Genomic DNA, 27,377 nt, shown 5'->3' on the forward strand with positions numbered 1-27,377 from the left:
TTGCTAGAATCTATTAATAGAAAATAATTATTCTCTTTTTAATGAGGTGGGGGAAAAAAAAGCACTCAAATATCTGAGACTGATTTTGCCAGCATGTTTTCCTCAGTTCTGTAGTGAGTTTTGTTCACAAGACATTATCCTACCTCGAACAAAGACATAACCACTGTACTCTTCATAGTACTCTCCCATTGCCACTCGTAGAGTATAAAGACCTTCATCTTCCTTGTTTGCGTGAGTCAGTGTTAATGAAGCTCGCTCCCCGCTCCACTGCATCTGGACCCATTTGGATGGTGTAATAAGAACACCTAGTAATTAGAGAATTTCATTATGAGAATGAGCTGAATCTGTGGAGGAGTAAATTCTGAATACAGAGAATATATTTGAATAGATTGGAAATACACAAAAGACCATTCTTATTAGACGACTTTCTGACTTTGAACAAAATCACAGCTAATTCTGCTCTCATGAAAATTTTGTCTTCAATTTCAAAGTGTAACTTCAGAGAGCAACAGGATTTTTTATCAGCTGTTGCATAAAATATATGTGCAACTACTTAAGAAATGTCTTGGCATTTATATAAATAGTAAAAGCTATATGGACTTTGTAGATGGGCCATATAGCTGTTGGATCAGATTGAAATGCTTCTAATTTAGAATTTTTTAAGAAGAAAAAATTCATAGAAGGCATTTCCACAGTGCCTTAGCAGTTGTCTGTGGTTTCACATCAAAATGCTAAATTTTGAAACTATTTTAGTTGAAAAGAGAAGATATTACTGTTGGAAAAATTGAGAAAGTGATGATCAAATCATAACGTTCACATATGATGAAATAAGTAAAGATTTACATGAAAGAAGTTTATAGTTCTATTGTCAAACATTCTCACCATTTCTGTACCATTCAATGTCTGGTTTGAAGCGCTTGATATCAGGATTGATGACAACTGTGCAGCCCAGACTCATTGTCTCTCCTTCTCTCCCAAAGGCTACATCAAACTTGTCGACAAAGCTGATTTCAAACCTAGAAGCATAGCCATAAGGGGTAATGGCAACTGTATAAAGGAAAAAAAAATAATCTGGCTGTTTACTTTGTATTCATAATCACTGAGTACTTTTTCTTCCTACTCTTGTCACAAAAGGAAAGACAGTCTCAGCTAAAGTTTAAATTATAAATAGGAACAACATACATATTGTCGTCATCTTCAGGGTAACTGCAGTGTTAAATAATCCAAGCCCTTTCTATCACAAAGAATCAACTATTTCTTTATTCGTACAACTCTTGTTCTTACAGATAGTTAATTTTATCAGGGAGAGACTCCTGCAGAATTTCATTTCAGAATTTTCAAAATTTCAGATCTATGTGTTTTATCATCAGGTTTGTTTTATAACTTAAAAAGTCTTCTATTTATGATTAATTTTTTGTTCAGGTCAAGTTGATCTTTAGCTTATATGGTTCTTCTCTTTCCCTTTTTAACTCCTTGCTCTGTCTCAAAGCAGCCATGTGTCCACTCAGCCTTTATTTTTATAAGCTAAATAAATCCTTTGGGGGGCTATTAATATAAAATGAACTCTCCAATCCCCAAGGCATTCAGGTAGTCTGTTTCTGAATTTGCTCCTGAATCCATCTTTTCTGATGCTGTATGTCCCAGGTTGTGCAGTTTTTCAAACAGAATATCCTACGTGCCTTACACTTGTTCTATACATACATGGTACAGGGCCTTACATGTTTCTTTTGAAAACAACGCAGCTGATAAAACCTAAGGCCACATTTGCCTTTTACACAACTGATGGAAGCTGTGATCAGTCTTCCTGTGATCAATGGATATATGCAAATCGCCATCTTTCTTTCCCATAACCAAGTGATAGATCCTAAATTGCATTGGAAATGTTTAGCATTATATTTTGTAATGTGGCACATAATTTTGTTTCTATTATTTCAGAGCTTTGGCATGTAAATGCCAGCTAGTATGCCTTTGTAGCATCTCTCTGATTCTATTTGTGCTGCAGCAATAGAAGAAAAGCCCAGAAGTGTCATCTGTCAAGCCTTTCATGGGGTCCCTAGTGCTCTTCATCCACATGGCATATGTGGGTAGATTGTCTTATCATCATAGAAGCATCTACGCAATACTGTAAATAACATCAAAATGCCAGGTTCTCAGGTAAAACAAACTACAATTTTTACCTTCTCATATCCAAACTAGTCAAAATGGGTTCTGGATATTTGATCTTTTCTGTGTATTTTCCCAACTCATGGAATCACATAGGCAGCAGACAAAAACAATTAAATCATCTACTCTGCTTAGGCACATGCACCTCCTAGCTTTTTTCCCAGGTCATGTTTTACATTTTGCAAAAGATGAACTGTCTCTCTTGTTGACAGATTTTATTTCACAACGATGTACAACATTAACAAGATGTTTCTTATATGAGCCAATATACCTAAAAAGCAATGCCATTCCCCTACTGGTGAGGCACCTCAAATTGTAGGGCTCAGGACCTTTATAAATCAGACCTGTTTCCTTTTAAAATAGTGTTACTAAATATTCTGCTTAGTCAGGTGTCATGATGTCACAACTATAAATGGAAGTGTCAAACAAACATATTGTAACTTACATGGAGACATGGAAAGATTTCCAGCATGCAAAAGACTTGCATCAATTTCTCCTTTGTACCCTACATGGAAAAAGACAAATCCAGTCACTATCACCAAGAGGTAAAGGCTCTCTGAGCCACAAAACCAAAACTGGTAACATGCATCTTAACAAAAAGAACTTGAAGGAAATATTTTGCAACCTACTCTTTACCACGAGGGAAGCATAAACTGAAACTTCTCCTTTAACATTCATAGCAGAGGCCCTATACTGGGCAGTGTCGTCAAATTCACATCTGAAATTATAGAAATGATTAGGCAGAGCACACATTTACTCCTTCTTATAGCCTCTCCTATGTTTTAGATTAAGGCAACTCTCAGAAATCTGGGTAGAATCTGTAAAGTAAAAGCTTGGGAGACAGACACGCTGGACACTGGACTGATTGCAACCATTAAGTTTTTTCCAGTGTTAAAACCCAGGGTTTGAAATAAATGTCTCTTTTCAAATATCACTTACATATTTGCAATTGAGAATACAGCACAAGCAGGGCAAACTATCTGATAGTATTTATCTCTAATTTACTGTCTCCTAAGAGAGTGAAGAGTATGTGCAAGCTGTAGAAATGGTAGATTTTGTAAAATATTTTCAAAGGGCCCCTAGCAGTATATAAATTGTCAAATCTAAATTGTTGCTGATTGGGTCTCATACTGTCAATATTTTTAGTGAAAAGTAACTGCAAAAATTTCCCATTTGGAGGATGAGTACTGTTAAAGATCTTCCTTGTGTATAAGTGACGACATCTCAGTTCTGTTCCTCATTTCAGTAAGAATTATGAACTTTGCTGTTTTTGAAAAACAGGTAACTCACATATTTTTACCCTTAACTGAATTTTTTTCATGTCTAACTGCATTCATTAAGCAGACAAGTGGGAAAAATAATCACAAATGTCCCACATGTTTCTGACTCAGCCGTAAAGAGGATATCCAGGTAACTCAGGTAAATTACATATCCTCCATTGAGGTAAACCAGAACTTTTTCAACCCTTAGGAGACAGCATTCACCTCAGCTGATATTTCTGATACCTCTGATACCACCTTACTTAGTATCTCTCACATGCCCAAGAGATATGTTCACATTTTGCAGGTCTCAATCCATAACAACATTTCAGCATAAGGTGTTTGTTAAATTATCTAGTATTCCCTTACGTGGTAATCTCCAGTGAGTGCAGTCCATATCGGCTTTCAATGATATACTTGCCAGGGTGAGCCTGTACATCAATGGGCACGTTGTTTTTGTACCTGTGGAGAAGCAAAGAAAGAGTATGTCACAAAGAGAAGTGTATAATTATATACTTTAAAAAGTGAAGTGCTTGATATTTGAAATAGAACATCATTTTCTGCATGGGAATACTACTTTGGAAGCATAGCCTCTCTTTTTGTCTTTGACCTGCCCTAGGTAAATTTTGTTTTCTAATTAAAAGGAGAAAATAGTCTTGAGTGGGATGAAAATCGGTTTATATTACCATGAATTTCATGTTACTACTTGCAAAGGAAAGGAGAATTCATATGAGCAACACCTCAGAGTTTTGTAAATTGCAAACAGCAACAATTCTGTAGCATTGTTACTTACTAGGTATCATACGCATTTTGTTTGGTTTGCATATTTGATCTACTTTTAAAGCCTCCATATTCACAAACATGTCAGCTAATAAGTTAGCTTTTTTTTTTTTGCTTGCATAGCTAACGTAACAGAAGTCCTGATGGGGTTAGGTTGGTATACAGTATGAGTGTTTTCTGGTACAGGAATATCTTCAGGATGGAAAAGTTTACTGTTCAAAATTCCCAGTAAGTAATTTGAAGGAATGAATTAATCAGTACTGATCAGTAGTGAGCTGGTACTGCTAATTTCAGAATTTATATAAACAGCTTGAGACTCTCTCTGTGAGAATTCAGTGGTTCATGGTAAGTTCTTCCTCACCAATTGTTGCAAACAATGTTGCCATTCTGGACAATACATGGGGTAATCAGGTAAATGTTTGAGCAAGTAAGTATCACACTGGTAATATGGAATAAACTATAGAAGTCTAATAAATTACACACTGAATTGTATTCAGTACATTTGGGATTTATTTAAGGTCTATAAAGAAAAAATATTTCCTAGGAGAGTGCTATACCTTAGCATAGCTTTCCCTGTTCTCCATAAGGTACATACATGAAGAAAGTGGAACAATAAATGATGATAGATAAAAGTATCTTCATCTCTTACTTTGACGTAGCTTAAATAAACCCTTCTCCTCATAAGAGATAACCAGATAAAGAGCTTTGCTTCATTTCAGATTTTAAATTTTAAATCTCTCATGACTTTCAATCAGGAAAGGGAACTGGTCTGATGTCAGTGGCTTGTCCCACTTCACCAAACAAATCAGTAATTAGCAATTTTATTTTTCCAAGAATATTATTAGTTTACCTTAAGGTGAAGCTATATCTGCAACAAATCTGAAAACTGTCTTTCAGCACTGTCAGTGTTACGAAATAAAGAATATTTCCCTGGCTAGAAATATTTGGGCACAGTAAAACATTGGGATTTTTTCAAGTGCCAAAGTCAGCAAGGACCATAAACCCTAATGATTTTTATCCTGATCTTCCTCTCAGCAAAATGTCTATGAAAAGGGACTCAATGCAGGGCAATACTCTCTACTCTGTACATTAATCAGTTGCAGAGATGCCTGACCTCAGTACAGATCTCCTACTCTATTATCCTGGCTTAGACGAAGAATAATACGTGGGTTCAGCAAGAGTAATCCATTCCCTGCCACTCTTCACCTCATCTGTGAGGTGGTGCCCCCCCGAGACTGACCTGTCTGGGAACACCTGGGCCTCTTTACATTCCATCTAGTGTGTCAAATAGTTTAGAAAATAGAATAGTGCCATCAGTTCCTAATATTTTCCAGGGAATATGAAATCCTGGAAAACAGGATTTGACTCCAAAATCTCTTTAACTTTTCTCCAAAGGGCTGGGCAACGCTTGGATCCTATTGGCAGCGAAGTTGTTTGGTAGCACGGGGTGCTGTGCAGAAATTAACTTTAACTGGTCATGCCAGAAGCAAGAAGACTTTCCCTTCTTTTTCTTCATTATCAAGTTAGTAAAAAATAATTGTTTCAATTTTGGCTTATTTATATTCATCTATGGGAAGAATGGGGCTCATGTGTTACAAGGACCTCTTGTTATTTCTGGAAACGTGAATTCCAGAATGGCCAGGTCATTATCTAATGTTGTACTGCAACCTCCCACTGTCATTAGGCATTGATAGTTTATACTTTCTGCTGCTGGTTTCAGATGTCATGTGTTTTCTGTACGCTTTTTTTTTCCAAGGGAGTCAGAACAGCTGCATCAGGCAGTAAGGTTTTCTTTAGAGAAAGTTCATGAAGCTTTATAGTTTTTCAGGCACAGCATGAAAAGGTCTTCTTTGCTTATACAAAGAATGACTGTTTGGAATACTGGACTGACATTTTGTTAGAAATGCTGAATGAAAGCCGGCAGATCCAGGTCAGCACTGTTCTATATCTCAGAGCAAAGACACCTGCTGAAATGGATGTGAGCTCTTTTTTTCCATTAGTAGCCTGTGGCAAACTGAAATCCCTTTGGATTTGTAAAACGTTGTATTAATTTTAACCATCCACATTTAGCACTCAGATGAAAGGCTGGTTCACAGTGAGAGCATAGGCAGACAGCTGAAGGCTTGGTTTAACCATGTCAGGTTTTGGGAATAAGGTGAATCTCAACCAAAGTGAAAATGACCCAGTTCTCTTGTTCTTCGGTAGGATTCAGATTACAGAGCTGGATTACAACCATGAGCATAGCTGACCATTTCTTACGTCCAGCTGAGACCAGATCCCAAGGGTTTGTCTGGAATCCTCTTCAGGAGGAATGTCAACACAGGACACTCGCAATCCTTACATGACAGGAAAAATGTCTCCATGCAGAACCTGGCTATTGGTTGTCAGAGTCCATGGAGAGAGATCAAGTGACTTTGTGGACATCAGCTCTGGCCTACTAATGTACCTCTCAGTAGCATTTTTTGTCAAACCCTGAGATTAAAGTTTTTAAGACTTAAATAAATGCAGAGTCCCTTAAGCAATTCAAGTAGCAAATCGCAAAATATGAGTATTACGCAACATCATGATATAGTAGATGTTTTCTGTTGTCTACACAAATACAAGTTCTGTAGGACCTTCTCCTATTAATGCTGAATACAGGCTTAATCTTTGTTCATTTTAAAAACACATGCATACATTTTATACACAAATTCTAGAAGAATTTTTTAACTAAATAATGAACATCATATCTCATTTTATGTCTGAAAAAAAAGTTATTACTTATTATCCTAGCAACTTGATGATATATGTGTACCATGAAAGAGATAAGAAAGATCAGCTCAACAGACGGTGAGACAATAAAACTTCACAAGTCACTGTTAATTAAGCTAAATTCAATTCCAGTCAGGGTAAACTTTAACCCAAAAATCAAATTAGACCTTCGGCTATGACTAAGGAAGGTATTTTTGGTTTATTACAGCAAAGATTTAGTACAAAGACCATTCAAGTGAATAGAAAGTTTCCAATAGCTTTCAGAATATTTGGATGGTTCCAGTTCTATCTGAAGTCTTTGATTTCAAAAACGATGATGTGTCTGCTATGAACACATCATCATCATTGATATTTCATATCATCATCATGAGATTTCAGTTTCATAGAGATTCAGTACTACAGCTGCTCAGTAGCCAAGGAGCTTGCTCTTGACCAAAGCCTGCTTTAACGCTTCAGGGACATTAACGTCATTTGTAGACTAAACAGAAGTATTTGGAAAACATTCTTAAAGACAGTATGATAAATTAAACTGCTATTTTTCCTTCATCATTGGACAGAAAGAATATCTTTGATATCTCTACCAAATAAAGGAAAAAATCTATGTACTCCTAGTGCTGTTATGCAAAGTACTATTTTGTCTTTTAATATTTTGCTCTCTTTTTGTACAAGGTGACTTGAAAGGTGTTTGACAGGCCTGTCATTAGTACCTGACTTTTTTTTATTAAACTTATACTCTTCCAGAAAAATGACCAGATTCACTGAGATGACTTCAGATATTGGTTATCTGGTGACTTTCAGTGCCAGAGATACAAACTTACCATGTAACACGAGGTGCCGGCCAGCCAGCCACAGAACAACGAAATACAACATTTTCCTTTTCCCAGATAGTGTGGGAACGAGGCTCAATGATAAACTCGGGAGCATGTAAGAGTTTATCTTGATTCAACTTTTTATGGAATGCCTGAGTCTCTTCTAGCTGGAAAAGAAACATTTTATTATAAACTTGATTATAATTATAAAACTTGGTTATAACAGCAGTTGGAAGTGCAAATTATTAATACGCACCCAAAAAAAAAGCAAAAACCCCTGTATTTTTTATTTAAAAATTCAGACAGACATTCTTAATGTATTTATCTCACCTGGACACAGCAAACAAAGTTTTCATTTTCCAGAAGTTCTCCTTCCATGATAGCTTGGAAGATTTGATTTTACTGGGTTTTTTTCCTTCTAACTATTCTAAGTAGAATAATTTTCCACATTTAATTACTTATTTATTATTTTAAGTACAAAGTGAAATGTGAAATGGGCCTGAAACTCAGATCTCTTCTATACTTTTGCTCTAAAGCAAGATTGTGTATCCTAGATCATCTCTGACAGACCTACTCTCAAACCTTTCATCACGATGGGATCTTTCCCAGGGTAACTAATATGCTATAAATCTTGCTTTCTGCAAACTAAATGATTTCTTTTCTGCCCTAACTTTCACCTATCTGGAGAATTAAGGTTCCTGTATTGAGATTATTAAAAGAAGATAGATTTCATAATCCTCTCAGTCTTTTATAAACTGGACAATATCTCTTTTCCTTAGAATTTTTTCTCAATTCTGGACAGGTTCTATTTGTCCTCAACATTCATCAAACAGTCACTACTCATTATCGTAGGTCCAACACACACGAACACAATTAAATAACTACCCCTTATGTGTTAGTGATAATACTCTAGAATGGCATTTGTTTTTATACGACTGACATTCAATCTACTGACTGACATTAAATTTCTCTCAGGTCCTGAAGTACTTCCTCCTAGCCAGGCATTCCTCATTTATTTGATTTTTTCCTTCTGTGTGTAGTAATTTCCATTGGTAGTTATAAAATTTCACCTTCACTGTTTCTAAATCTTTGAGACGAAATTTTTATCTTGTCCTTCAAAGTGTTTACGCCCTTTCTAGCCTTATGTCACGAGGATATTTTATAAGCATATCGCCAATTCTTCTGCTCAAAATAGTAATAAATTTGCTAAACAAAACATATTTGAACTTGATATGTTCTGCCAGTCTGGTCATAACATACTTATAAGTATGCTTTGAGTATTATTTTTTAAGAAGCGGATAATAATACATACAATTAGAGATTCAGTTCCAGATGTTCCTCCATAATTTACACATAATTTACCACAATTCACCGTAATGCTGCCTAATTTACACCCTATGATTAGAACTCTGGGGTGAACACCACGGACAAGCTCAGGCTGTAAAGTCCAGAAATTACCCATCCACCTACTTATGGGCAAAATACATATATTGGCAGTTTTATTCTCTGCCCAGCAGATACCTCATCATCTGGGTGAACGATGCTGCGCCATTTAACCAAGTGTAGGCATGACCAAAAAGCATACCCTGGTCCTCCACTCTGTCCTTTTCTCCCAGCACAATAGAAGTGTGCCTGGTACCTGTCTCAGGCACAGTGCCTCTTTCGTTATCCATCTGACACCTGGATAACAAGACTTGTAAGGAATTCAAAAGATTTTCATTAAAAATACTTGGGGGTTTTTACTACTGTTATTGCAATTGCCCATGGAGTAAATCAGGCCCTGGTGTGCTAAGCACTTTACAAACACCAAACAAAAAAGACCCACACTGTTTACAAGCCTAGGTGTTCATTTCTACTCTTTTACCGTTTTTTTCATGGCCACACGTTCAGCAGACTCCCGGATCGCTACTTTCCTTGATTTTTTTTCATGATGCTCCTCTTCAGAAGTTGACTTGGCCACCTTGCTGACACTAACTCCTTCACCTGTGGCAAAAAGGTTCCTCTTGGCAACATATGCAGCACTTTCTTTAATTCTCTCTTCTTCGGTGTCTGTGACACCACTGATATTCACTTCTCTGAAAGAATTTTTAAAAAACAGAATCCCATTAGAAAATGCTGAGAATATATTTCCTTTATACTTTCTATCAAATTAGCCACCTAGAGTGGCCAACACTCTTTTGTAACATATTTCTGCTACTACGGTCTCATATGTATTCAAAGCAGAAACATGGAAGGGTTCTGCAAAAAGACTATTTCACTATCTAAAGACATAGCCCTTTTCAGCACCTCTCCCTATAACTATATCACACATTTTCAGTTAACCATTATCCTGCTGTGGTTTTGTATCTCCATCACCATAAAGAGTAGGGTAAGGCACACCCACAGATCTTTAGTTATTGATTTATGGCCGCAGCATTCATAACACTACAAAGGGGCAGGAGACAACTGAAGCTGTATAACAATGTCCTCACTTGTTATTTATACAAAACCCCCACATAACTGTATATAACAAAAAGTTCTCCTTTTTTGTAGAAAAGTCAATCTTGTAATGCTTTCAAGAAGGTGATTAAGGATTTTCTTGAAGCCTGCTCCTCAGATTTTTTACAGGGGTGAGACACAAAGAACAGTTACTCTCAATGGGTCCGGTCCTGTTTCCCCACTCATGTGTGGATGTACCATTGCAGCCAGATTGTTGTGATATCGTCAGGACATTATAGCTGCTATAGTAGTGCATACACAATGAGAGTTCCTTGACTTTAGAAGAAGCATTAATATCCTTCTGCTGAATTTAGTTGTTTTAAGGTGACATTAGATGACACACTGAAAACAGGTTCTGTTTAAGTTCTTATTAAGTGCCATCTTGCAAACACTATAGAGACAGCAGCCTCGGTTTCTAGAATGCACTCAAGCATAGCCTCTCTATTTTATCATAAAATGTTTACTACTACTAAAAAGCAAAAATATTAAGAAGAATGATTTTTTTTCTGTTTTCTTTTAGATTGCCAATATTATGCATTTGAGAGCACATCTCAATACTCAAGAAAATTTGGATTTAAGCTCACAATTAACTGTCCAGGCCCTTAGATATGAAGTCAGTTTGGTGAGATGCAAAACAGCCAAGCAGTCAAATTTGCTGTAAACTTAATTACATTTAAAAATTGCTTAAAAGACTAAAAACCTTACTTAGCAGCACAGAGCTTTGACCTGTGTCAAGCTCAGCTTCCTGTGTTTTGGTCTGCGTTAAGAAGATGATCCTTAAAGAATCAGTGAAATGATAGATTCCCTTCAAGTAGGCATATCAGCTGCCCCCAAAACTATAATCTGAAGCTACAAGTATATATGGTCAAGATGTTTTAAAACAATTTTAAAAAATCAGTTTAATCAATATGAATATAATTATCTACATTCAGTATAAGTGAATCCATGGCCTTTTTCTTCAAAGGCAAACTGATATTATTTCCTCCTTAATTACAGTAGTTAAGATCTCAGCAACTTCACAATATGAACTGGTTCCTCAAGGTATTGAACATCTTCTAGGAGCTGATGAATATCCTCAGACTAATATAGGACTCATCATAGTCAACTGCAGTTGTGGTTCCCAGGTGTTTTTGATCAACAGTATTACATATTTAGATTTTCTGATAATTTCTTCCTGTTATAATCTTCCCAGATCAAAAAGAAATGTGCTTCTTGAAATGATGACTGTACTAAGACAACATATGGTAGTATTTAAGAATTGATTCAGCAATCGTGTCTCAGGGGTTTTAGTAGAAAACACTTTTCAAGCAGACACAACAAGATCAAACTCCCATTTTGTGGCACACACAAAATATAATTTTAAGGGTATTTGCCATCTACAGTCCTTTGGCATAGACTTATTAGTGGTTGCAAATAGTTCCACAAGCCACACTCAGTATCTTTAGCATCTATGGCATTAAATCAAGCTCTGAGTGTTTTATTGTCTAGAATGCTGCCCAGCTGTCCATAATTTTGTTTTGCAAGGATTAGCTCAAGTGTTTAAGAGGAACGGTTGTAAAAGTGAATCATCTGAGCAAAGGAGTTTTTTACAGCAGAACGTGAAGGTTCTGAAATAGAACTAAATAACGGAAATGGTGACACATCGCTGAAGGTCATCCAGCAGCACGGGCAAGAGCTCCAATGAACCCACAGAGAGCTGACCTTTATAAATAACTACTCCTTTTTAACAGCTATCTGCCCATGGGAAACAGCACATCAATTTCACAGGGGAATTTGGGAATGACATATAACATGCACATGGTTCAGTGGCCTTCAGCTGTTATCTTTCAAACAAGAATAAATATCTGACAGGAATGCAGCACGCAACTTCCACAATCTTGGCATGTGGTCATGAGCATGATGACAACAGAAAAAAGCCTAAACCAGATACCATTTCATGCCATGTTGAGTTGGGCACCCTAAAAATCTCTTTTTAACATTTATAAAAAAAGTAATCAAACAAACTTTTTGGGTCATTTCAGTGGCAGAAAAGCACACACAGCTTTCTGAATTGCCATGTACAAAGAGTAAGACTGATATCAACAACAGGAAGAAGAAGAATAGTAACAATTACATAAGAATCTGACAGTATCTTTTAATGTAGGATCCCAAACTATTGCACAGAAACAAATAAATGAAGTTACACACTATCACATTGAGTTAGACATTACCATATGCATTAAGAAAAAAAATTAAAATAAAATAAAAGTATTTATTAAGATTTGTTAAGATGTTAACATGATGTGCTAAGATCACAGGGGCCTGTAAAAAAGCAAAGTACTAATTATAAATCGTGTTTTTCAACTATTGTCCAACACTGTAAATTTTACCTTTGTAGACTTAAGATACAATAAAAAGGGAGGATATTTGTGCTTGAGGGCATGGGAGACAGATGAGGAATCTACTGCTACATAAGTATAAGCAGCGTGTGACATGCAAGAGTAGTGAGAAGCCTTGAGAATATGGAGAATATGTTATTGCAAGTTTTGTTTAGACTATCACATGACTATTTATGTGTTTCTATCACAAAAGATACAGAGGAAACTCCAAAGCAATTTTTTTAAAGGGTAACAGTGTGTTTCTTAATGTTGGTCGGATCAAAGAGCCGTGAATCCAACACAGGAATATACAAGGAATGAGACAAAAATTACTCTGAGTTAGTGGGAGGGAGTTAATAAAACCAAAACTGCTGGTCTCATCACAAAAGTATTGTAAATCCTCAGAAGGCCAGAGCAATAATATCTTTCACTGACAAGCTGGAACTCAGTTTCACACAAAACCACAAGTTTGGATACAAAGCAGAAGTGCCATTGGGTGTTGACTAAGCAGTAGACAGAAAAGCACGGGCTCCCGGAAACAACTTGGAAGCGTCCCATGAAAAATTCTGTTGTGCAGAGGAAAGACAAGTTGTAAGGAGGTTTCTGTTCAACTGCAGATAGGCAAAAAATTTTTCTCCTTACCTCTAAGCAGGAACCAGTTTTCCACACCACACCCCAGTATGTATTAATCTGAACAAGTGACTATGCTGGAAGTGTTGGACATACCTACTAAAATCACTATGCCATACCCCAAAAAGGGCAGGGGACCCTCCTTTCTCATGTTGGTTCTGGATTCCACTTAAAGTTCACATTCAGCTTTACTGAGAACACTGCTGCAGTAAGATGTATTACATCAGTAGTAACCATACAACAAATACCACCAATATCTCAAATCATTACAATGGATTTGAGAGAGTGTTTGGTTTCATTCCAGCTTCTCCCTTTGCCAGGACAAGACATTAGCACATTGTCTTGTTGTGTCTATGTTTAATGCTTGGTAAGAGACATTTGATTACAGAGCAAAACAAAAGAATAAGCTAAATAATTTGGACAACATGCTTGCCAAGTTCCCAATAAGTAGGGTTATATTTTCATTTCATAGAAAGTGGCCCTGACAATGTGTTCAAAACACAGTCCTGACACACAGGTTCATTTGTCCTGGCTCTGGATGATCAATGTCTGATTTTCTGCCGGTCAGTTGACTTCTCTTTGTCTTTTTATCACTCACATGAAGTGCAAACTATCACCATGAGATCCATGAGTGTAAGAATAAAGGATTAGTTATTTTATAATTTGTTAATAAAATGTCAGAAATAAAATACCAAACAAAATGAAAATTAACATACCGTCCTGTGAATATGGGCACTGAGTAGTCCATGGCTTCGTTCTCTTTGTCCTCAGATATCAAATTCTGTTTTGCTCTCTTTGCTTTGGGACTCATCTTATAGGATTGATCTTCAATCATCAAATTGGAGTTTTTCAGTCTGAAATAAAAATTATATTGTTAAATTCAGGAAAAATACTGTTAAGAAGCACTCCAAAATACAATTAAAGTACTAAAATGTATTGCTGTCTTGCTTTATAAGCAAGAGTTTATAAATTTTTATAGCCATAGCCTCAGAGTTATTAAACACCTAATCAAACATACTTTTAACAAACTCATCATTATGAACACATCACTGATGCCCTTTGATATTAAATCTAATAGAGAAAATAAACAATATACCTGATAGAAATGTATATTTAATAGCTTTTGGTTTGGGGCTTGGAGCATTCATATATCCAGTTTTGATAGATCCTGAAGTCACTGAGATCACTGAGTAATTCTGAAGAATGCATCTGAACTCATAACCTCTACATTTCCAAAATTTACAGTCCTGAAATTGTCTGGTTCTGAAACAAAATGGTGGTGTGCAAATATATCCAAAGTAATTATGCATTTAAGTTTCTCTGCAGAAATTGTAGGGCAGAGTCACCAGTGTTGCCATTTCCACTGCTCTCCCGTACCACTCCAATCCAGTAGAAGTGAAGAGATGAGTGAAGTAGCACCATTTAACATAGCACAGAGAAATGGAGAATGAGTGGAAAGGAAGAAGAGCAAACCAGAGGGAAGGCTGCCCCCCACCGCCAGCCTGGGAGGGATTCTGAGGACTGTGAAGCATATTTGAGGCAATCATTTTACGTTCATTTTTAACATGGTTGCAACTTGTGTTAGCAAAGCTCCAAAAACTTCCATTCTCCTTTCCCAAAGCAACACATATCTAACTCCCAAATCTATGGCATATGCTAATTAGTTGTCTGCTTTTTATAAATCCCCAAAGTTTATTCATCTCTGTTGCAACATCACCACATTGATGATCTGGACATTTGTTTACACAGCATAAGCTCACTGCTTACATGTTCAGATACAAGAGCAGAATTAAGGCACAGAGTTTCTCAGAAAGGCTCATTATCCCAGCCACATACCACTATCAGGGATAGTCTTCCTCCCATACCCTGGATATCTTACACAGCATGCTGTACACATATAATCAAAACTCATGCTAGCACTGGGTCCCTGAGAATGTTACACATGCATAATGTAGCATTACAGGTATTATATCCTTGGGCTAATATTTTCCTTAGGCTGTATCCCTGCAAAAGTACCAAGATTCAGAGGTGTCTCCAACCCAGTAAGAGTGCTCAATTTCCCAAATATGTAGTAATAATCTATCCATTGAGACCGTGTGTAAGATCACACTGGTCCAATTTCATTCTCCCATCTTTCCTTCCTTTGTTTCTTTGTGCCCATCCTTTCGCTCAGACTGAGTTCTCTCCCTACGCAGTCCCTGCTAAATCAGTCTCTCATTCTCTAATTCTCTTAATGTCTTTCCTAATGTAATTTTTTATCCTTCTCCATCTAGTTCCTTGCCTCAACATCACATCCCCTCCCACATCGGCTTTCCAGCCCTCATCTTTTTGCCCTGCCACTTCCAGCACTGTCAGCAAGAGTTTCCTTTCCTCTTAGTTCCTATCTCATCAGACCCAACTGTATTCAGCTTGCCTGGCATTGCAGTGAGGCAGCTTCTCTCCTCTGTGCTCCCCACTGTCAAAAAAAGCTTGATACGGGGGGTAAAAGCAACCATGCACTGATTCTCCTTCCTTCCTCCTCTTCCTGTATCCTGGTTTCCACATAAAGAAAAGCACAGCCAGTGAGGGCCTGTGGTACACACTACAGGACTGGGGCCAAGGCTTTTCCACGTTAGGCACCAATGAGTCAGCCAAGGAACAGATCACGTCTACAGTAGAGAGATGCTGTGGGGTCTGACACCAGGCACTGGTGGAAGGGAGTCCAAGAGAGGCAGATCCAGCTCTAGGGGCAGAAATCCATGCAGAAAACACTTGGGCACAGTCCAGAGAGAGTACTATAAAAAGGATGTTGTGAAGCAGAGTATGCAATGGCCTCACTCCTGGGTTGGACAATGATGTGGTACAATCACTAGGGCAAACCACAAATGTATTGGGAGAACTCATCATCAAATAAGTGATGTGAAACATCAAAGGCAAACTTCTTTCATTATTTTTCATAATTGAACTATAGTCTGTAAGGAGCTGCAGTTCTTTACTTAGCAGGTGACTTTTATTCCTGTCCTATTTTAAAATGGGACAAACTTGGAATTTTCACACTGACTGCCATCAGCTTTCCTCAGGGCTTTAGGCTGGACCTTTTGGAAGGCTACTTGATTCCTGGTTGTTTCTGGATCAAGAAGGAGAATGGTACATATTTGAACTTAAGTTAAAATGTCAAGAAGTTTCTATTTTCATAAAAGTAGTTGAAAAATGTGGTAAACCTTTCAGCTCAGGCATTTACAGCACTGTTAAATCCAGACTAGCACTTTGTTCCTAAAGGAGAGTTTGGTCTTGCTGACAGTTTAGTTTTCATATATGGTTCAGATTATGCACTTGTGTAGGGAATTAATCGGGAGCATGCATAGAAATTCCCATCACTCCCTGCTGGCATTATGTTGATGTCATTCCTATATGATAGCGGGGATTTCCTATCTTTCACTTACAACACTCTAAAATTATTTGAGAAGGAAAGAATAAATTCCTATAGGCCCTCTTTGTTTATCAGTTGTATTTTTTACTTAAACACTCCAAGTGTTTGAAGTTGAATATCTCACCTTCATTTTTTCTGCCTTCCACATCTCACTTTACAAAAATGTCCCCTGGATCCTTCAGATTAATGCCAGAGATCTTTATCACAATGAAGCCTGAGAAACAGAAACAGAACTGGGACTTTTATTGAGGTATGATGACTAGGATAAAAACAGCATACATGCATGGCTGATTGCCACTCACTTCTGAGTTTGCTAAACAATGTCTCTTGATTGAGGTACTTTTGCTGCAGCCACCTGATTATTTTCTAGGTTATTACTCCTGGATCCTTCATGTTGTGGCATCCCTTGGTTGGTTCTTGTGTGTATGTTCTCAGGAATGGAAAACCACCTTTCTAGATGTCTTTTCCTCTCTTCTTTCCCTGGAAGTGGCAGCTGAAGCAAGAGTTGTTGTGCTGTCTCCTAAGAGCAATACTTTGGAGAGAGAGCACTCAGCTATCCGAAGTGCATATAATAATTGTGAGCTGAATAATGCATCCATGTGGATCCTCTAATTATCTGCTATTCTCAGACTGATAACACAACACTCCAATCAACTTCCTTCAGTCATTTGCTCTTCCAGAAAGTTGATCTGGACTAAGGAAGACACTGCTGATAAGTGTTCCTTTGAATATTGCTGGTGGTGCTTTTAGACCAGTTTCCAGTTCCTGATCAAGAACGGGTAAAAAGAAAGTTCATGGAGAGTAAAATCCTTTGATAAATCCTTTTGGTTTCAAGTAAAGACCTAGGGACATCCTGAGCCAGAGGTTGCATCCTGGCTGTAACAGTGAGCTTACAATTTTGTATATGAAAATGGCACTTTCTTTTGAACCTGTTTTTATCTGCCACTTTATAATCTCTTCTGTGCTTACACGCCACACTGGGTGAAAAATTTTCTTCCTTCACTCTCTGCACATCTATTGCATCGCTCATTAACATCACTTGCACACGTTCGTCTCTTTTCCAAGGTAAAAGCCCCAGGGTCTTGCCTTCCCCCAACAGAAAGCATTCCCCACCTCTCTCTACCCTCTTTGCAGATATCTGATCCTTTTCTAGTTTCAGACTGTACGTTTTAGATGAGATGATCAGAACTGCACCTGGTATTTCAACTACCATCATACCTTGGATTAATACACTGGCACAATATGCTTTCTGGTTTATTTTTGCTTTCTTTCACAGCTCTTCCTAAATTTCTAATTGCTCCATGACCACATTAGAGCACCCAGCTGGTGTTTTCAGAGAGATCTTCAGTCACTCTAAAATCTTCTTTAGAATTGCACTACATAAGCCAAGAGCTGAGATGAATAAATTCGAAGCAGCAGAAAATGTTTCTCCTTTCCAAATCCTGTCATTTGCTTTTGATCAGGCAGAGCTGTAGGAAGGCTCATAGAAATGCATATTCAAATGGAGCTCTTTGGATGAGAAAACAGATTAAACACTATTCTCACTATTCTATCATGAGGTTTATTTCTCTGTTTACCTTTTGTGTTATTACTATTTCCTACTGTACAACACAAACCCCAAATCCTGTCTACAACCATTATTTAGGTGGCCCAAAGGAGGACTCTGCTTTCTTGAACAAGGTTCTAAAATCTTGCCCTTTATTTTAAAATGTTCCAACCTTTTACCTGATATGTGGAACAGAATCTCCCTGGAGAAGAAGGAACAGGGTATCAGTGTTCTCTAGTTTCATAGGGAGGAACAGTACCATGACCTTTTAACATCTTTCAGCCTCATTTGATATGTCCAGCTAGCATATGTATATTTATTTCCAGGTCAGGTACTATCTGTATTGCCTTATCAAGGTTGGTGGTCCAAGCCTACTGTCCTCATTTCTTGGTGTTTTTTCAGCATGTTAAAATATCAATGCCAGCATTTTTCTACTTTCTCAGTAGAGTCACTGAGTTGTAAATGCTAAAGTCACAGGCATTGTCCTGCAGAGATGCAAAAAACAGATGCTATTAGCTTTTCCCCCCTGTTCCAACAGAGAAACTAAAGACAACAACATTATGCAGGGCTTCTGAAACTCCCAAACAGATGTTTTGTTTTGATTTCTTATTCTCAGAGATAATGTTATCACTGTCCCTGTTTCTGTGCATGAAGAGAGAGGATTCCCTCACTGCACAAATAGAGTCTGCACCCAGTGAATGTAGAAATTGGCTGCCAGAATGCTCCCAGAGCATGCTGCCAGAATGTGTTCTGTGCAGGCCACAACACCCTATTCCTTAGTTATTTCAGTCCTGCATGAAAAGGCACTTGTAAGCTCTTTTACACCACTACAAAATCATGCCCTCAGCATGCTTTTGTTACATCTCTCTCTCACTTTATTCCAACAGCATAAAGGGATGGTGGCATCCACAATGTCTGCACCAGCTGTACCTGCTGGATGAGGTCCATTAGCCAAGAGGCATTTTCCAGGCTGTCTTTCTAGTAGATACTTCTTTCCTAATACTCTGTGTTTTAATTTACTCACTTTAGAGAGGAGATAGTGGATTGGTAAACCCAGTTACAGGAAGGAAAAAAAAAATAGGATTTCTGAGAAGAGCTCTTTAAAGGCAGCCTTTAAAGAGAGAGGTGTGCTCTGGTGGCTATATTAATTTTAAGTTGTTGACAGATTTGTCACAAGTCCAGGCAATATTGCTGGTAATAATCATTCTGTTCCCTAACACAGCTTCCACAACAATTTTATTTGAAGGGGAATTGTTTCCACATAGCAGGTCTCATTAAAATAAATTCCATGCTTGACTATGACGTCTGGAAGCCACCTTCTTAACCCTCGCCTATAATAAACCAAAGGATGAGCAGTGCCAAGATCATGGTCCTCTCATGTTTCTGAAAGTGTATTATTTACCCAGCCCTGTCACGATCCTGGTTACAATATTGCTCAGAAGAACATTTACTCTCACTGTCTGGCAGTCTAATTAATTGTAAGTTAGTATGGCATCTCTCCTCTGTCTGGTTGGTTTACTTGAATTACACCACATCTTCTTTGCTGTTTTGTTTGACCTGCAAAATACATGCAAACGTCTGAGCCACACCAGTAACTTCTGTTTTCCCTCTAAGCAAGTGTTTGGCCCTTTTGGTGGTAGATAATCTGTCTGTGACACAATGGGATTTTCTGATGCTGCTAGACAGAAAACACATGGAAAAGCAGTGAAAGATCGAGCAAAGGTAAATGACTGAGCTTCCCAAAAAAGAGATAAACTAGTTTAATCCAGCAATCCTGTTTGACAGGCCTGTAGTACTATAAGCAACTTTTGCAGACCTGACTCAAAGCTTCTCAGAAACACATGGAGGATGGAGCGTTGCTGTTGAATGTTTTCCCACAGGAGCCAACCTGGCATCCCCTGAGGACTGGACAGGGAAGAAGATGGATGGCCACAACATCGGATTAAGCAAGAGAGCTGTCACCCCTCACCTGCATAGATATTGCCCACACCTTAGGGGAAGCAGCACACCCCCCTTCTCCTGCCTCTACTGAAGCCAAAGAAGCAGTGTGTGGCTACAAACAGCCCTGGGAGCTGGTGGGGAGGGCTGGGTGTGAAGGGGCAACCTTTACGCAGTGAGACGCACTTTCTTATAGGAGCCAAGGGTTTTGCAGCTTTTGCAAACTATAACCAGCAAAGCTGCAAGCTTGCATACTTGCTCTTGATTTTACCAGTTTTCATTTTTCTCCTTTTACTTCTTCAAGCTGTCATGGTGTGAAGAAGACTTGAAATGTGGGGAAGGAGAGTCTACTGGCACATGGAGATTTTTTTGTCCTCATGAGAAAGCAAGCTATGGCTCCTTCAAGCTGTCTATGTCCATGCTCTGGGCATGTTTTCCACTCAAGTGGGACTTCAACGTCAGAGAATTGGGTCCAAGTCAAGGTCTTGCAGGTTACCTAGTCCCTAGTCCTTCTGCACTATTTTCCCTGTGACAAAATCCTCACATAGCACAAATTGCACATCAACACTGTTGCTTCATGAACACTCTTCTGTACAGTGATTATAGAAAAGGATGCAACTTAGATTTTGCAAAAATACTAAAGTATAGCAGAGACTACTTTAGATAAAAATAAGAAGTGATCTGAATAAAAGCTTAGTATTTGAATTTTCCTGTGGGGCTTGTTGGTGTTTGTCCATGAAACAATATCCATTATACATAAGTGTATATTTGACATTACTATCTAGTGATACTCAATAATCAATTGTTAGTTGAAAAATTTTGCCTGGATTTGGATTCATGTGTCTATTCTTGTTTCAAATGAACATCACTTGAGGTCATTTAGATACAATATTTATATTCAAGGCCCTTTCTACTTTTTAAAAATTGAAAAAATTTGAAGACCCATTTCCTTCTTATTGTTTTCTTTTTTTGGTTCTGCACCATTACTTTCATAGAGGTAAAAAACAGAAAGTTTTTCATTTGCCCAATTTATTTTAGTAACACTTTCTGTTTCCACGTTACCCCTTGAAGTGTTTTAGGCCGTCTGGGGAAGATAGCACAAACTTGGAAAGAGTTACTTCAAATTGGCACTGCACTTAACTGTAGAGTCACATTGTTTGTTCCACTTTACCCTTGCAAATTGCAGAAAAGTGGGCTGTAAAAACAAAGTAAATACTAACATAGAGGCAATATTAACCATAAAATCATATTAAATATTGAGATTTTCATCCAGAAACATATCCTCTCATATGTTAATTAAGTTTTGTAGAAGAGAGATTTGAGTCGCAGGTGTCTAATCTCTAGAGCCCTCATCTTACATAGCAGCATTTTGTTTCTCAAGCCTCCAACACAATGATGGGACCACAGAAAAAAAAAAAGAAGTTACAGCTGAGACATTCTTATCTCTGATTACCAGGATAGTATATCAAGCTATGACAAGTTTTGTACTATGGAGTACTATACGTGCAAATATACTATTTTAAACCAAAAGCTATTATCTTGAACAAAACCTAAGGAAACCTGGAAATGTTGTAAGTTCTCTCCCAATCAAGCAATTTCATTTCTTTTAATATTACTTTGCTGACATTAGAGTTCTTCCTATTAAAAATATACAGGTTTCAGAAGACACTCACATGACAACTGAAGTGCTTGTAACTGGGACTGAGAAATAGCTTTTTTTAATAATAATTTTTTACAACTTCAAGTAATGTTCCTATTTTTATGGGAATCTTTTCTGTAATGAGAAGGAGGCTTTGGGTTAGGGTCAGCAACAGAGCACAGGCATAACTGCATCACTAAAGAAATTTGGGATATTTTGCCCTACGCAACTCTCTTTGGAAGCATAACCCTCAGTCCCAACACCTCCAGTTTGCTTCCCTTCACCAGCAGATTATAAATGAGGTTCTCACTGCTTCACTCAGTGGTTAATTATGTGCACAAGCAAAATTGTTTCAACAGCAAAGACTGGATATTACCCAGCCTGAGACAGTCAGCTGTAGAATCATAGAATCGTTAAGACTCTAAGATCATCAAGTCCAGCCATTAACCCAGCATTGCCAAGCACACCACTAAACCATGTCCCTAAGTGCCAGCTCCACGTATTTTTTGAACATTTCCAAGGATGATGATTCCACTACTTCCCTGGGCAGTCTGGTTGACAAGTCTTGATCAGTTCTTCTAACAATATTCTAAATTTTATATTAATATAACAGCAAGCAGATGTTTTGGGCTATAATTTGTTGATGATTTCCTTTGTTGCTAACAGCTGTTCTAATCTTACTTTAATATTCCCCTAATTTCTGTAAATCTCTGAGATATATGCATACAAATAATATGAGGCTACTATATCAAAAATATTCTGCTAATGTAATTGCTTAAGCAATATTTATTATCTTAAATAAGCAGAAAAACATGGCAGCTAAGCATAGCTGCTCTTCTCGTGCAAGATGGACACTTCAGGATATTTCTACTTTGGAAATAGTATGCCTCAACCAATATACAGTGTGTAAATTTCAATTTCTTGAATCAGTCAGCATAAAAGTGAAACTGTTAGGGCAAAGAAGAATTAATGATATATGGACAGGTCAGCTCAAACTTGCATGAACAGCTTTGAGTCCTTTTACTGCTTCATCCTGGTCAGGTAAGAGACAGCTTCAACCCAAAAGCTGTCTCAACTCTTCATATTAAATTCAGCTGTTCTAATACAGCTAAACAACTTGGAAGGAGAGGTGGCTCATTCCTAATCAATTTGGAACATGAATATGTCATTATTCAGCCACACCAGCATTGCCAGCACTCTTATTATGCCAGTCCAACCATCACACATGAATTAGTCCAACAAACTAAGCTGACCACAGTCCTTGCCATTCCCAAAGCCAAATGAAAAAAACCACACCAGGAAAACGCATTAACATCAAGCTACAGGGACAATTTGTGTGGAAGAGGAGTAGAGTTTTGCCACTGATTTCAATGGGAGTTGGTTGGACATTTTTGTACTGGAATGCTGTTTCAAAGATGGATCTACTTACCCTAAACTGTAGGCTTCAGATCCCAGTCTGTAGGCTGCAGCCAGCTTGTTGATGGATTCAGATGCATGGCTGTAGGCAGCTGAGCTCCTGCTGAGGGATTCAGAGTCGAGACTGTAGGCAGCAGATCTTTTGCTTTGTGCAGCAGAGTGATCATAGGCTGTGGATCCGTAGCTGTAGGCTGCTGACTCCAGGTCGTAGGCTGAGGAGCCATGACTGTATGCTGCTGAGGAGTCGAGGCTGAAGCCTGCTGCAGAGGCATGGCGATAGGCTGAAGAGCCCCTGGCATAAGCTGTGGATCCTTGAGCATAGACAGCAGCTTTACTCTTTGTTTCCTTTTGGTACTGGCTTACAGTGGATGTCAGTGCTTTATGGCGGTACGCACGGTCATAGTGCTCATGGTGTCTTTGGTAGAAAGGTAAAGACATCATGGGTGCCTCCTAATTTTGCTTTTCACTGCACACTTCTGAATGTTAATAAACAGGATGGTGTCTGAAAAAGAACAGATCAAACATGAGGACTATTGTCAAGGAAACTCCTGAGTAGCATACAAAGAATATGTAACTTAATACAAACTAACACGGCTTGTAAAATCAACTGCAATGAATTCAGGGTTTTCTTTTTATGAGGTGACCAACTTTCAGATAGATTAATCTTTAAATTTCAAAATGCTCATATGTCATCCATCATGACCAGAAACCTTTGCACTAATATGTCCCTTCATTTGTAGTTGGCGTTCCTGTTACTGCCAACTATTCAAGTTTTAAGTGTTTAACTTCTCCACTCATTACTGCAAACTAATGAAACTTTGTATGCCTGGCTTCTTCAGAGATAGTGTAAATAATTTTGTTCAATTACAATAGAGTAATAAATTATTTTAAAGCCATGAGCAATTCCAACAAGGTTACATAGGCTGAAATAAAAATATATGAACATTTCATGATTTTAATCCAATTTTCAGATTCAATTTAATATTCCATTTAGTATTTTAATGATGAATAAAAACATTAAGATTGAGAAGGATGTCAGTTTTCCTGTAAACGTGCATATTACATTGCTTATTTTGTATGTGATACTAGGGTTCAATTTAAAAGCACTTATCATACCTTTACAGTTTAATCAGGGATACAATCTGTATGCAGTGGGTAAAATAATATCATGCTCCTTAATCCAAATGAACCCTTTTTTTAACCTAGAATGTTGTATTCAAGATTGTCAAGAAACTTCCTCCATAAAATAGCCCCATCTAAGTTTCAGTTTGCACAGTCATCAGTAGATTGTCTTGCAGTTACTTGTACTAGGAAATTTGATCAGGTGAGAGGTAGTTCCCCTTTCAAAATGGGATGAGGGCTGAGTGCAGAAAGGATTTCCCTAGTTTGTTTATTTTTAAGCTATCAATTCAGACTTTATTTTGCATTTGTTTTATTTTGCTGTTGTTAAAACTGACTTTTTCTTATTTGACATGCAAGCTTGCCTCTACTAATCCACATGATAACCTTTCTTTCTCTTCTCTTTAAGCTTACAACATGTCTAGGAGTATCCCTGAAAAGATACCCAATTATTAATAGAGATGAGCTACAATGAGGAATGTTTAGAACAATTTTAAAAAGATCCAAAAACAATGGTGAGAGGTGTTTGTTATGGGGTGTTTAAATATCAATCACAACAATAAGAGATTTGTTCTGCTTGTTTTTTAATTCATCCTAATGAAAAAAAATCTAATTTTTTTCCATAAAATACAGAACTGGAGAGCAACCATGACTTCATGAAAATCAAGATATTTGAGTGGGGCTGTCCTGTGCAGGGCCAGGAGCTGGACTTTTATGATCATTATGGGCGCCTTGCAGCTCAGAACACTCTGTAATTCTGTGGATTTTTTCCCTATGGTTTTTATGCTTCCTACATTTCAGTCCTTGTCTTTTTCTTTAGTATTTATTTCTGACAGCAAGTCAACAAACTGTAAACTATTCTCTTTGATAACTGATAAGGTACTCACCCTAACCAAGATAAATTATGAAAAATCAAAACCAAAAAAAACCAAGCAACCAACCAAAAAACAACAAAGAGGAAAACTTGCAGGGTCTCTCAAGGGAGTTGTTCTTTGTAGGATAACAGAGTAGATAATTTGTTTGCAGAAGTTCAACAAGTGAGAAACTCATTCAGAAGTCTTTATGTAAGAGAAATTGATGATATCCTCATTACAGTGAAACAGTGACTTCAAGGAGACCAGTTTATGCATTTCCATTATTTTTATCTAAGGAATAGGGAGGAATGGGAAAGTGTTAGCTCATTGTTCTCTCTGGTAAAAAATGATGTTCCTCTTTAATTCCCTTATTCCTCATGTTAGCTATTTTTTCATGTCAGTCTAAAAGAACACAATTATTCTGTCTAGTATCATTGTTTCTAATACCTGTCAATAGTTTGTGTTGCTATTTATTTCACTTTGTTAACTACCAGTAGAATATAATTTCTCTTATTTTTCCTAGTTTCAGAAAATTTATTTTTCTTCATTTTTCTTCATTGCTTTCTTTTCCAGATCTGGCGAACTAGGTTTAGGATTTGCAAGTCGTCGTGATCTCTGCTGAGCAATGTTAAGGCGTATGGATTAGTATTATCTTGCACACTGAAAGGGAATGAACATGAGAACATCCTGTTTTCCTTATCCAGAGTACCACAGTGGTCTCCTTTTGTCTTCACCAGCTTTATTTGCAGCACTGGCTGGATTCACCACACATACAACAGGCACAATGCTAAAGCCATTCAGTCCTGTTGCTCAGGGATTCCCACAGACCTTTCAGGCTTCAAAGTAAGGAAGGTGATCTAAAACCACAAAGCTCTGCATTTGTTGCCCTTTAAGAAGTTAAATGATGCTCTTCAGTTACATCTTATCAAAAGAACAGGCTAACATGTACAAAGGAAACCTTTTCCTTTCAAACTCATAAGGTCTGGACTTCACTGTCCTAAGGATTAAGAGTCTATGATAGGAATAAGAACTAAGGCAATAAGGCAGGAGTTGAGCACAAAGTTATCTTTCCTGGTTCAAATCAAAGACCGACACTGACTCACATCTTACAAGAGGAAACTCCTTTTATAGGTATTTTATCACACTGTGAGTAATGTTTTATATTTCTTCTGAAACATCAAGAATTGCTCATAGGTCAGAATAAGTTGGTTACACCAAGAATTGCTCATAGGTCAGAATAAGTTGGTTACACTAGTCTGATCAGAGTGATACTATCAGAGATGACAAGAAACTCAGAACCTTCTAAGAACTTTGCTCCTTTTTGGAGCACTGTGTGATTATCAGGTTGACTCCCATCTCTCAAGTTTTATAAAATCCATGTTACCTACACCCACTTTGACTGTGTCCATTAACCAGGCCCCTTCAGTGTGACGATAACACTTCCTTTCAAGATCTGTGTAGCGTTTCATATCTGCAGAGCTTTGCCTAAAAATTTTAGTGGCCATAGTTAGGTGAATATGCAGTTTTGGGAGCTACATGTTAGCAGCTGTTCAACTGAATTTTTAAAGTGACCACTGACCAGACAGACAGTTCTGTACTTGTCCATAGGTCGTGGAAACACACTAAAGGAAGTGATTTTACTTGTCTTAGCTATTGCACTGTTTGCCAGTCTATGTAATTCTTTAAGGATCTACTCCATGAATCAGTGAAATAGTGAAATAGATTAAAAAAAAGAAAACAACTCTGCTATGAAGGAAAAAAATTAGATAACATTTCCTTCAGCTCAGTTAATGGCTTTAAAATCACAAGACATCCTATGCAACTAGAAAATATTTAGGTTATTTACACATTTTGTAAACCCATGACAAACTCCTCCTGTATCTCAGTAAGCCACGCTTCATTTGAGAGTACTGTGACAGTATACAATAATAGCTGAGTGATAATAAAAAAGCCCTTGCACTACTTTGGTTTTTTTCACAGCTGAATCCTCAGATGTCTTCAGTTCATATCCACAAGTCCCTCAAATAACTGCTGAGCTTAGAAGAATAAAGGGAGCTCGGCATTACAAATTCAGATTAAAAATAATTGAACATATAAAGCCTTCTGGCATAAAGAAACACTTACCAGGACCCAAATGAATGGCAGCAAATGAAATAGCTCTCAAGTGGTGAATAGCAAAAAATACAGCAACAATGAAGCCAGCAAAGAAAGAGGTAGTTAGGATGAGGG

At 37.6% G+C, this 27,377-nt stretch overlaps 1 protein-coding gene across 3 annotated transcripts in view; it reads right to left on the minus strand.

The window, feature by feature from the left end:
• The window catches only part of MYOM1 (myomesin 1), a 75,753-nt gene extending 48,376 nt beyond the window's left edge, over positions 1 to 27,377 (minus strand). Inside the window, exons 1-10 of one of the 3 annotated variants that reach the window (XM_027675878.1) lie at positions 27,273 to 27,377; positions 23,189 to 23,677; positions 13,944 to 14,081; positions 9,627 to 9,837; positions 7,772 to 7,929; positions 3,792 to 3,884; positions 2,793 to 2,881; positions 2,609 to 2,668; positions 883 to 1,047; positions 144 to 305 (exon numbers count right to left, since the gene is read on the minus strand). In XM_027675878.1, coding sequence (XP_027531679.1) covers positions 144 to 305; positions 883 to 1,047; positions 2,609 to 2,668; positions 2,793 to 2,881; positions 3,792 to 3,884; positions 7,772 to 7,929; positions 9,627 to 9,837; positions 13,944 to 14,081; positions 23,189 to 23,616 — 1,504 coding nt within the window. In that variant the 5' untranslated portion in view covers positions 23,617 to 23,677; positions 27,273 to 27,377. Of the gene's footprint in view, positions 1 to 143; positions 306 to 882; positions 1,048 to 2,608; positions 2,669 to 2,792; positions 2,882 to 3,791; positions 3,885 to 7,771; positions 7,930 to 9,626; positions 9,838 to 13,943; positions 14,082 to 16,938; positions 16,961 to 23,188; positions 23,678 to 27,272 lie in introns of those variants that run through there. The other 2 variants (XM_027675857.1, XM_027675868.1) reach the window with 2 other exon arrangements.

The sequence above is a fragment of the Neopelma chrysocephalum genome, unplaced genomic scaffold (assembly GCF_003984885.1).
Source record: "Neopelma chrysocephalum unplaced genomic scaffold, ASM398488v2 Primary Assembly neopelma1_22, whole genome shotgun sequence".
NCBI classification, from domain to species: domain Eukaryota; kingdom Metazoa; phylum Chordata; class Aves; order Passeriformes; family Pipridae; genus Neopelma; species Neopelma chrysocephalum.